At 34.6% G+C, this 13093-nt stretch overlaps 1 protein-coding gene across 3 annotated transcripts in view; it reads left to right on the forward strand.

Annotated features, from left to right (window-relative positions):
• Nucleotides 1–5169: 5169 nt before the first annotated feature.
• The window catches only part of LOC106678122 (probable serine/threonine-protein kinase DDB_G0282963), a 50439-nt gene continuing 42515 nt past the window's right edge, over nucleotides 5170–13093 (forward strand). For 2 of the 3 annotated variants that reach the window (XM_067049304.1, XM_014416453.3), the window contains exon 1: nucleotides 5170–5344. In XM_067049304.1, the coding sequence (XP_066905405.1) occupies nucleotides 5259–5344 (86 nt within the window). In that variant the 5' untranslated portion in view covers nucleotides 5170–5258. Of the gene's footprint in view, nucleotides 5345–9543; nucleotides 9635–13093 lie in introns of all 3 variants that reach the window. The other variant, XM_014416454.3, reaches the window with a different exon arrangement.

Below are 13093 nucleotides of genomic sequence, written 5' to 3' on the forward strand. Positions count from 1 at the left end.
AAGATAAGATTACATAAGTGAAAGAGAAGAGATACCCGCAAGCGCTACGTCACTACATCCGGGAGGAGCTCAAAAGTTTAAAACACCAGGGAATAATTATTGATAGTACATCCCCATACAATAGTCCATTGTGGGCGGTTAAAAAGAGGAGTGTGCTTTGTGAAACTACTGAAAAGTACAGAGTGGTAATAGATTACAGGAAGCTGAACGAGAATACCATAGACGAAAAGTATCCGATCCCCAGATTTGAAGACATTTTGTACATGCTGAGCGGGGCGTCGGTATTCAGCACATTGGACTTGAAGGCCGGATATCATCAAATCAAAATGCACCCTAAGGATCAATATAAGACAGTATTCCCATTCGAGAGAGGCTACTATGAATTTACAAGGATGCCGTTTGGACTCAAGAATGCTCCCATAACCTTCCAGCACCTGATGGACGAATTTTTATGGGGAATAGACGAATCAGTATGCCAGATTTATATGGATGATTTTCTAGTGTTCAGTAATTATGAAGATGAACATGTGCAACATTTACACATCGTATTCTAGAGAATCAGGCAATTTGGGCTCTAATTATCGGGAGAGAAATCATCTTTGGGACAGGAACAAATACATTTTTTGGGCCACACGATTTCCAGGGAAGGAGTTAAACCCGATGCAGATAAAGTATACGGAAGATGACAGTACCTAGGGGTGTGAAGGGAGTTCAGAGGTTCCCAGGAACATTAAATTATTACAGGAGATCTGTGCTAGAAATGGCTGAGTACCTCGTCACACTCAACAACCTTCCGAAGAAAGGCAAAAAGGTGAACATCACTCAGCAGCAGGTGGAGGAAAATATCTCACGGAGCATGGAGAAGCTGCAGCAGGACCCGGTGCTTGCTTTCCCAGACTTCACTCTGCAATTCACTATCACAACAGATGCGAGTGAGTATGCATTGGGAGCCGTGTTGTCTCAGGATGGTAAAGGGGGAGGTCGCCCAGTGGCATATGCCAGTAGGCGCCTATCAGAGACAGAGACCAGATACAGTGCGGAGGAACGAGAGCTCTTGGGAATAGTATGGGCTGTTGACCACATTAGACCTTATGCGTTTGGCAGAAGGTTTAGGGTACACACTGACAATAGGCTTCTGCAATGGGTGGGAAAGTTGAAGGAATCTTCGACTAGGATTATTGGATTGGACATGATTGGAAGGATTTCCTAGCACAATATGACATGGAAATAATTTATAAACCCGGAAAAAGAAATGTTGTAGCCGATTGGTCATTTGGTTGATCTCATTTAAGATTATAGCTGAGAAACCTTTACTCACAGCGAAGAGAACCCCGATAAATACGAACTGGGATCTTTTTAGAGAGAGACTGGAAGGTGACTCATCCTATGTGGAAAAAGACTTTCCAGGACATAGCTAGATATGGAATCTAGCCTTCTTGAAAGAACTGTTATATCAGCCTACGAGGAGGCTTGTCCATTGAAAAGTGAGTCTAATAAAAAAGTCAGATGGTGATCAATTGAATTGACTAAACTACAAAAAGACACAAGAAAAGCCTATAATAAAGCTTATAAAACAAAGCTAGAGACGGTCTGGTGTGTGCTGGAATGTTTACCCGGTTGCCTCTAATAAGTATAAAAGAGAATTAAGAAGACGTAAACGAGATGGCTGGCGCAAGTTCTGCAGCAACATAGAAAGCACGCCGAAAGCCTCTCGACTAATTAAGTTATAAGGAAGCAATGGTCAAGAGCCACTAGGTGCACTAAGGAAACCAGATGGGAAGTGGACCTCCAGCCTAGAGGAAACCTTGTCCAATTTAATAGAGACAAACTTTCCAGATTGCCCGCACAGAACATTAGACAATCCTCCAACCATGTATTCCCTCAGTGAGGCTAATGAAGAGGAGTGGGCATTAGCGGAGTCTATCACTGCGGACGGGGCTATTAAGTGGGCTGTGGAAGAGCTCAAGCCTCATAAGGCCCCAGGACCGGGCGGTAATCTCTCATGCATGCTCAAGGAAGGACTCAATATCGTACTCCCCCAGATTAGGGCACTGCTTACAGGCTCTCTAGCTTTGGGATATATTCCAGGGACGTGGAAGAAATCATTAATAGCTTGCATTCCTAAGATAGGGAAGGAGGACTATAGAGTTGTCTAAGCATATTGACCTAAGTTTATCCCCCTTCCTATTTAAGATCCTGGAGAAGTTGGTGGCAGTTTTCCTTACAAGCAAGATGCTACCAATCAAACCCCTTCATGTAAGACTGTACGCATGTCTCCAGGGTAAATCTGCTGAGACTATCCTGCACTCATTGCTAGGGAGGATTGAAAAGGCCTTATCACATAAGGAGTCCGCTTTAGGACTCTTTTTCGATGTAGAAGGGGCATTCAACAAAATAAGGCCTGATGCAGTCTGTAAAGCCTTACTAGATATTTCTGTCCCGAATGCGATTATCAGCCGGGTCAGATTTGTTCTTAATAATAGAATAATTATTTCGGAAGACGGTACTAGGCTACAGGCGCAGGCAGTAACTGGATGCCCTCAGGGGAGTTGCATCTCACCGTTGCTATGGTGCCTAGTTATGGATAGCCTATTGAGAAGATTTGAGGATGCTGGGATATTCGCGCAAACTTTTGCTGACGATGGAGTTATCCTCATTAGTGGAAAGTTCCTCAGTACCATCATGGAACTAATGCAAGTCGCATGTAATGTAGTACAGACATGGTGAACTGAAATGAAGCTTTCAGTAAACCTATCAAAGAGAGCCTATTTACCAGGAAGCGGAAATTGGGTATATTCCAAACCCTGATTTTCTTCGGCAGTCAACCCCAATTATGCCAAAATGTCAAATACCTCGGAATTAGTTAGGACGCAAAACTGAAGTGGGGATCTCATTTGGCAGAAATTAAAACAAAATTTAAAGCTGCCTTTTGGCAAGTATGATGTCGCTGTTGGCATTACCTGGGTTTTCAAATCGAAGGTTATGCATTGGCTTTACACAGCGATAATAAGACCGAAAATTTATTTTGGAAGTATTGTGTGGTGGACAGCTCTGCATCACCCATGTGCGAATGGTCAGTAAAATCCAAAGGATGGCCTGTATTGGCATAACTGAGGCATTTCGCACAACACTGACTAAGGCATTAGAAGTCCTGCTTTACTTAATACCGCTCCGTTTATCGATTAAAGGGGAAGCGGTATTAGCCTATCTAAGAATGAAAGAAAATAGACAGTGGACTGAAACGGGAGAAGTGACTGGTCATGCAACAATAGCTAAAGTGGTGGAAAGCGAGTTACCAATACTACAATACCGCTCACAACTGCTACATAAAACACCCACTCTAGACACCAGGATTAGTTACCTACACCTAAAGTTAGAGGATTGGGTACAGGGTTTAGTGGAAACCCCAGGAGATTATCTGCTCTGTTTCACTGATGGATTGAGAATGGATTCGACGGGACTAACGGTGGCAGGGGTTTACATAGAAGAATTAGGCATAGAACTAAGCTTCCCACTAGGGAACACTCGACTGTCTTTCAGGCAGAAGTGTTTGCCATCTTGTCGGCAGCTTTATGCCCTGAAGTCACTAGCTGTGAAAAAAGGACTGGCATCAATATCTTTTCAGAGAGTCTGTCTCCCTTTCAAGCCTTAGAGTCACCTAGGGTCACCTCTTCATTGGTAAGAGAGTGTAAACAACCATTAGAATCATTAGCGTTCTTAACGAAGCTTCAGCTTGTATGGGCCCCAGCACATAAGGGAATCACAGGCAATGAGAAAGCTGATCAGAAGAGACTGCCTTACATTATATAGCAGACTGCGGTAGATATGCATAACTATGATACAGGCTTTTAGGCTCTGATATAATCACAGGAAATGAGGCTTCCTCTGTAGATTTGGCGTCCCTTTTAAATTTCATTAAAAACTCAAAAAGGTTCGATATAGAGGAATAAGATTAATAAAAGAGCCATTCCATTAGTTTGTCTTGGGGATGGCAAAAATATACAAAAAGACCTATAGGCATAAAAAAAAATAAAAAAGCATAGCATTGATATATTACGGACCCTCCCGCGGGGTTAGGATCTGGTGTTTAAGGATGGATGGATGAACATAAAATGAGGAGGTCAAGGATATAGTTAGATTTTTTATTTTAAAGACTTCCAACGTTTCGCCCCACTTTGCAGGGCTTCATCAGGGCTGTCCAAATAAATAAGTTGAACACTTCAACTTATTTATTTATTATATTTATTTACTTATTTATTTGGACAGCCCTGATGAAGCCCTGCAAAGTGGGGCGAAACGTTGGAAAATAAATAGTTGTAAACTATTTTTGTTTCACTATTGACCGCAACCCTGACCATCTCCCTATATATCAATTTTTACGGTCAACTATACATACATATATACAATTCGAAAATGATGTTTTACAGCAGGACATTGTCACCGATCATACGGCTTAAAGAACTAAGATGTCCATTATCTTCAGCGTAATCCTCCACAGTCAATGGAAGTAGACCCTATAGAACAAAAGTGAAAATATTTGAAGGGTCAAGGTGGAAGACGTAATGTTTCTAATTTATCTAATCTAAATTTTTATTACTGAGAAGTTTAACTAAATCTTCATTGACGCGAAAATTGTTTGATTCAATGCCACAGCATCTTCAATCTCTATTAAAAGCCAAATTTAGTCTCATTAAATATTAATCTATGTTTTTACACTAATTGAATACAGTATTATAATAGATCTGTTTCAACAACCACCTGTGAGAAGTGGTTGTTGGAACAGACACATTAAATTTAATAAAATAAAAATCACGTTTACGAATACTTTTGACTCATGTTATTGGTTATTGTGATTAATTTATTTATAACCCAAGTATTTATTGTTTGTATTATCAAAACCATATTTTAGCAATATATTTTTTAATTGATTTAAAACAGGTGTATGACTACTGTTGACTATTCCTATGTATTTGTCATGTATATGATATTTTTCGTTTACCGAATGCTATAATCTTTAATAACAACACTCCAAATTAACTAATTTATCTAATGGAATAATTATATGATGGTTAGTTTAATTTTCAGCTTCTCAGCAATTTTTACAGATAAATGGTTATGATTGAAATTAAGTTAACGAAGGCGGGATCTATGTATTTAATAATCGATTATCATTATTATTTGATGTTCAGATAGTGAGTGTTAACTTCACGTGTTGAATATTGTTATTGTTTATATTTTCTAGTTTAAATTTGTCAAAAATGGCAGAATCGTCTAGTGATGAAGATTTGATTGATTACAGTTCTAATTTATTCTCACAACCATTATCAGATAATGAACAAACTTGGTAAATATTGCTATTGTTACAGTTTTAATAATTTTGAATTCCTCTTTAGAAAAAAAGTACGGTTAAAATTGTGTGTCAGGATTCTGCAATCTCTTTAATCTTATTTTTATATTTTCTGAGATAGTCATGGTGAGATACTTCTTGTGTTGTTTTATGTATGTGTTTGTTCTTTTACATTTTGTCATGTGAATGTTCTACTTTTAATTGTAGAATATAAAAGTTTATTTTCAATTGCATATTGGCTTCAGTTTGTCATATCTTTTATTTTATGATATGCCTTTATACTTATTAATGTATGTTAGTTTGTCTCATTTTGATTAATAATTATGAAAGAAGATATGAGATTTTAAATTTCTGTGAGTGAATTTGAACTGAATATATTAAATTAGGTAGGTTATTTTATTTTTCACCTGTGTTAATGTACATTTGTTGTTATAATTCATTATTTGTATATGTACTTGTCCTAATGTTTACTGCATTATACTACTTAAACTGATGGTTATTATAGAATTCCAATTGTTATCTAATTGTCAATTATTTTGCAATATGAATATTTCTTCTAATATTCTACACAGTTTTGGCATTGTATTTATCTTGGGAAAATGTTGTTCTTCCCAAAAAGTATTCTTGAACTGAATTTATATGTTTAGTGTTATACATTTTTGTGGATATTGATGAATTTGGTGCATGGTATAGCCATTCAATGATTTATAATTAGTTTAATAGTTTTATGAAATCGATGTACAGTTTTGTTATGTTTTTTATTAATTGTTATTGCCATTTTCTTGTCATTGGTAACCTTTATTAATTGGTCATGATTTTAAGTAAAACTTAAAATATTTTTTTTCTGTTTACAAAAAGTCATGAATAGTTTTAATCACATTTTTGCTCGCTTAAATGGTTGTATTCTTAATATAAGAAGAAAAATGTTTAACTCATAAATTTGTAAATATATATTTATATGGGAACGTGGTAGCCATGGGGTAAACCGCGTGGCTAGTTACTCTAAGGACCCGAGTTCAAATCCGGCTGGGGAGAAAATTGTTTTCTGTTACACTGTAGCCGTGAGTCAACTCCTGTAGATTCTGGAGCCCTCCTGTGGTTCACCGAGCCTCTTAAATTGGGTACCCTCAATTGGGTAAAAGTTTGGCAGTCGAGCGTGATTCTGACTAAATCACCTCCTTGCACACCTGTTGGTCTAGTTACAGCACTTCTTTACAAAGTACTGCACCCAAGACCCTTCATGGGTTGTAGCGGTACAGATATATACTATCAGAGCTTTATATATATCTCCTTGTTTATTCAAGGTTAATAAATTTGAGCTGCAGTCTGAAAAATAGGCATGATTTTTCTGTGATTAGTTGGAATGAAAACAAAAATGTCAACTCTTTAGGGATAATATTGATCGTTGAATCATGGAAATATTCAAAATGATCTTAGCTCCTAAGATCTACATCATTGATTTATCCCTTATTTATACATTGAATGATACAGATTCGTAAAACTAAGGCTAAAGAGTTTGTTGCAGGAAAAGGGCTTTTGCTTGGTTCTTCTTTAATTTAGCTTTGGAAAAGGCTATAAAATCATTCTCATGGGACATGTTTAACTCACGTCATTTGACTTTGTTTTTTGTTTTTTTTACATGGCTCAAATTATTGTCAATTAATGACTCAAATTATCAATTTTTGTTTTTATCATTAGTACGCCTATCTATCAATAAAAAATATTAAATGGTGAAAATATTTATGTAAAATAAAAGTATGTAAATATTATATATGAATTGAAAGTGCTAGAGTGATTATTGGATGAAAGATGGAATGAAATTCCAGTGGTATTAGGATTGGACAGAGTGAGATTGGTCAAAAGCTTTAGTTTGGTGGGCCATAGTATATTTGGAAGCCATCAATATTGATATTGTGTTGGGAGTAATGGATGAGTTGAGAAATGTTATTTATACAAAGTATAGGGTTGGCAAATAAGTCCTTTTGGTTTTTGTATTGATGTTATGTTTATAATATATCACAATTTTCTGATGCAATTAATCCCAACAGAGGGTTGTTTATCCTATTTGTAATATGTAAACAGTTATGTCTGTTGACACTTGTTAAGATTAGGTCAGTATTGTGTTTATGATCCAGCTGAGAAGATGGACAGAAATATCGAGCATAATAAGCATATTTTGCTTTATTACTTCAAAAATGGAAAGTGAGGGGTCTAAGCTACTAAAACCTGGTGAAACCATTTATGCTTAATTAACTGACAACAAATGATTGATTTGAATCAAGCTTTGCGTGAAAAATGATCAAAATGTTAAAAGAGGTGATACTAAGTTGTTTTTCTTCATGTTAATGCACCATCATATGTAGCAAAACTGGTCAAGGAAATTAATCTTTTCTTTGGGTAATACTTATGCATCTAGTCTTACGAACAGACTCCAATTTCAAAAGGATTTTCCGAATCGCTTTACATCCTGTTTCTGCCACTTTATTGATCCTAGTGGAATAATATTTAATAATAGAAAATAAATTTATTGAAGGAATGACTACTGAAAAGGTATAAACTATTTTACAAATATTTATTTATATAAATTGTAGATAAAAAAAATAGATGTATAATATTAAAGTCTATGTTCATAAAATGAAACAAGTAAAATATTATAACTGAGAAATAATAAAGAATTATACGAATGAATGATAAAAAAAGAAAACAAAACTAAATGAATAAAAATTAAAACTCTTCTTTAATAAAAACAAAATATGTCCCGAGAGTAAATAAAGAACGCCTTCTCGGTGAAGGAATAGTCTCTGAGCTGTACTCTAGGGCAAGTACATATATGATAGGATGAGGGTAGAAATCTTGACACTGCAGAAGATAGAAGCCGTAGAAGGTAGAATTCTTGGTGCTGTGACTAGCAGGAGCTCGTAGCTGTGGCGAGCTTTAGAGTCGACTGATGCATAAACATAACAGCCCAGTCCAGTCTCCTACCCCGTAAAACTCTGCTTAATGCCTTGATTGCAAATAGCTCAATAGCAGCGAACTTTACGATTATATCGCCTATCCACTATATATTAACAATATACAATTAATAAATCGATTCCTCTTCGATATAAAACGAATAAATAATAAAATAACTTTCAGTCTTTGATATACAAAAAAAATACAAAGGAAAGTAAATAAAGAAAATAAAATGTTTACGTGCGTAAACATGTAGCTTACTTACTAAATTTGGTTCTATCTGGTTATTACTTATTTTCATTGATGGAACACATAGTTGCTGAGCAGCTCCTCACATCTGAAGAAAATAGCTCAATGACTGGTTTCCCTCAAAAGAGGAAGTGTTTTTGGCGTGTTATCCAAAAATTGAGGCAGGAAGATTGTTTAACTAATGATGGGAAATACTTTGAATAAATATTATTTTTCATGCAATGAAGTTGTATTTTCTATATAAAAATTCCGGTTTCATATTTACATACCTGGTATGTTATGCCATGGACTCCTTTAATTTTCATTTCATATCTGTATGATGTTTTCTTGGTTCCAATCACCCTTTACTATATCTGCCATACATCTTGGAAGAAATTTGATTGTTAAGTGATGATCACTGTTTTCCTACCTAGAATACCATTAGAATCAGGCTCCTCTTATAATACTTGCTACCTGAGTCCTTCATTAGTAGTTGTAGGACTGACTTTATAAAAATTATTGTGTACTGACACCCTGTTTTTTAGACTTTTTTTTTTAAGGATTTGTCACTACTGTTAACTAATTGTATAGAAACTATTATGATTGTTATTTTCATACTTTTCTCTAATGAGGTCACAATCCTTTGTTGTGGTTGTATTATTTATAGAATAATATTTGTTAATGGTCTATAAAGTTTCTGTAAATTTTCTGATTTTTGTGTTTCTTTTACATATTAAAATTTAAAACGTTTGTTTTTAAATATTTTATCCTGAATAGATTCTTGTTAAAAAATAACTAATAGCTCTATATATTTCGACTGTATATAGATTTAAAATTATTGTTAATTTATTTTGTTGAGAAATATTTAAATCAAAAGTAAACAAAAAAAGTTGTCTTGATCATTTTATTAATCTTTAACTTCAGATGATCTGATATTAGAACCACCGAAAGTTCATTGTGACCCAAGGAATACTTGGAAATCATCTTAGACATATAAGTCCAACTTCTTTTTATAGATGACCAGGAGCATTTTCTCTGAACAATAATGAGTTTGCCTTGGTGATGACATCTGAAACAACCTATGAGGGAATCATTTTTAGCTTACAAGTAAGGAGAATGATGATTACTTCTTCAAAAGTATTTAAACTTACTGTTTATATCGCTTGAATGTTTTTGTTTTTTTTGTTCGTTTATTATTATTTTGGTTTTTTTAGTCGTTTACTAAAATGGTTCTTGTAAATTTTCTGATGCTCAGCGCTTTAGTAATAGCTTTTCTTCTTTGTTCAAATGATCAAATTATGATAATGATAATCATGTATTTCATCATATTATATATATATATGAATACAGTGGAACCATAATATAATGTATCATGAGGGGCTCAAAAAAAAAATTTTTTTATTGTGATTTATATGGTTAAAAATTTATATTATTGAGGTTCACTTAGTGGCCTCTAAATAATGAATTTTATTGAATTCAAACTCATTAAAATGATTAATATGTGTGATATAAGAAATAATTAACACATTGTAATTGACTGCATATTGTATGCAGTGATATAATAATGAACACTCATTGTAAATTAGTGTATATTGGTTACACATTGAAATTATGTACAAAAATATTTAAATAAACTTTAGTTACATGCACTGTTCCCTCAACACTTTTTCTGTTAGTTGGCCATCACTACTACTAGACAACATGTGCAATGTGCTTTAATTATAAACAAAAATTATTGTGTTAGGTCACAATGGATAAAACTGACTAGGTAAACATGACTGGGAAGGAAAATTGGGGAAGAGCTCTAAAATATTCTTGTTGTGACATGAACATGGGTGGATACATAAACAGTATAACAAACATTATATAGAGGCTTTTGTTTAAAAAAAATTCTTTTACTCAGGTATTTTTTTTTTTTATTGAATTTTAAATTTATTGTATCCAGTTTTTTTTTACAAGTTCTATTTATTATGTAGAGATATATTTTTTATTGAATGCTTTGGCTTGTCCAAGGAGAATTCAAAATCTTTGTTATTTTAAGGAATTTATTATATTCAGGTTTGTTATATCAAGGTTCCACTGTGTGTGTGTATGTATATATATATATATGTGTATTTATTTTATCAATTATTTATTTATTTATCAATGCTTGTTTTTTGAAATAGTCTTTAGTGACTTTTGATGTATCAATGACACTTTCTTTTATGCTTTGCACTAAATATATTGAAAATTTGTATGAACAAGGTCTAAAAGTAAGGGTAGTCGATTTTGTAGTGTTGTATATGCCTTTAAAGTTTTGAAATTGAAATCAGCTAGCCGATGTTAACCTTCATTGAATTATTAGCATTCCTCATTGCGCTGCTTATGCACTGTAGCTATCAGCTGGGAAACTAATGCTTAAATAATGTATATTTTAAATTACATTAATTGGATATTTTTTCTGTTATTTGTTTTATGGAAGCGTTATCATTTGTGTCAAGTTCTGAATTCTCTGGACAAAAAACTAACGTTGGTCTAATTTTTCTATAAGTCGATTATCTATTTCTTAAAATATATATTTTTTTTTATTAATGTGTTTATTGTCATATATATTTATATTGCACATAATATGTGATATTACCTCACTGCTTGCAATCTCCTTGGCACAGACTTTTTATGAGTTTCCTCTTTGGTTAACATCATTCCATTCTTCTGCTTCAGAAGCACTTCTCTAGCTTGTCTTAAATTTATTCATTTAAGATTAGGACATTGCTGCAGCCTAACCATTAAAGGGAACCCAATTTAGATATTCAATGTCTATATCTGAAATTTGTAGCTGTTTATTGGCAAGTCTTTAAAGGTATCTGGATGACCCAGATGAAATACAAGAAGTAATCCTAAAACTTAGAAAAAGTTGTGAGAGGTGGATTAAATACCAGCAGGGTCATCATTAATGGATAGGAACAGCTATAGACAGAATTCTACTCATGGTTACTGGTTCCCTTGTCCAATGAATAACAGTTATGAGAATGGTTGTTATCTGTTATCTTCCTTGTCCATAAGAAAGGCTTTAAAAAAATATTCCACACATAGTGATAGCCATTTTGGCCCTTCACTCCATTAATTCATTTTCTTATTTAGTATGAACGAACTCAACAGAATTATTTCCATTCTTTTTTATGGTCTTCAGTTACTTTAAGTGTCTCTGCTTATCTATAACAGCAAGTATTGACATTGATGTTGATATACTTGCAATAATCATACAATCAAATCCTTTTGCGCTGCAGAAGATCTTTAAATTTGTTTTTTTTTTTTTTTTTTTTTTAGAAATAATAAATGTGATAATATAAAATTTGTTTTTATGTCAAAAACGTACTACTGAATATTATTTTTAATTATTGTTGAAGTGGTTAATGAGTTATTAATTAATTATTAACTACATTTTTAAAAGTTTAGTATTTGTTTTAAAGTATCATTACGATTCGTAGAATTGTAATTAACTATCTTATTTTGTGGTTACTGTAGCCTTATTTGTCAATTAAATAAATTATTTGACTGGTAATCCAACGCATACACACACAGTGTTGGAAAGGATAGGACCTGCGTATGTCAAAACTGTGGTAAAGCAGGTCACAAAGCTAGTGATTGTAACCAGAAACCTGAATGCGCATTATGTGCGGGAAAAGAAGATGCCGACCACCCCAGTGGAAGTAGTAAGTGTCCAGCTTTCCGTACACCATTGAGAACAATGATGCAAGTCCAACAACATCGCAGATGAGAATACTGAATCTGAATCATTGTGAAGCTGCACAAGATCTCCTTTACCAAACGGTACGGGAACAGCACATCAACGTCGCTATACTCTGCGAACAATATAAAAATCAAGATGGAAACTCGTGGGTATCCGATGTGAGTGGTAAAGCTGTTGTGTGGGCCTGTAATTCCCGAGCTATTCAGGAAGTGAATACTACATTGCACTCCGGCTTTGTATGGGGGAAGATCAATGACGTGTACATCTTTAGCTGCTACGCCTATCCCAGCATCACAATAGAAGACTTTGCGAATTTGTTGGATCGGATTGTTTTGGAGGCTAGTTGCCATAAGCCAGCTATCATAGCAGGTGATTTCAACGCATGGGCAACGGAATGGGGAAGTAAGTTAACAAATCAACGTGGTGAAGTTCTTCTCGAAGCTTTTGCACAAATGAGTGATATGTTCCTAATGAACACCGGAACAAACCCGACGTTCACAAGAGCAGGAAGATCATCCATCATTGATTTGACGTTTGTGAGTGGTCGCCTGCACTGGATCGCAACTTGGAAGGTTTGTGGATTTTATACAAACAGTGATCACCAGGCTATATTGATCACACTGGATACGCCTACAAGAAAGAACAGTTCTCGATGGAGAACCCACAGCTGGAACACGAAGACTTTTGATGGCGCCGCGTTCACTTTAATGCTAGAGGACGAGTGTGAATTGAGAGGGTCAGCCGACGAAAAGGCGTGTACACTAACCTCTTTTATATCTGAAGCTTGTGATGCAGCTATGACCCGTTCAAGGCCTAGAAAACATCATTCCTCAGTG

The sequence above is a fragment of the Halyomorpha halys genome, unplaced genomic scaffold (assembly GCF_000696795.3).
Source record: "Halyomorpha halys isolate HHAL.00 unplaced genomic scaffold, Hhal_1.1 Scaffold124.1, whole genome shotgun sequence".
In the NCBI taxonomy this organism is placed as follows: Eukaryota; Metazoa; Arthropoda; class Insecta; order Hemiptera; family Pentatomidae; genus Halyomorpha; species Halyomorpha halys.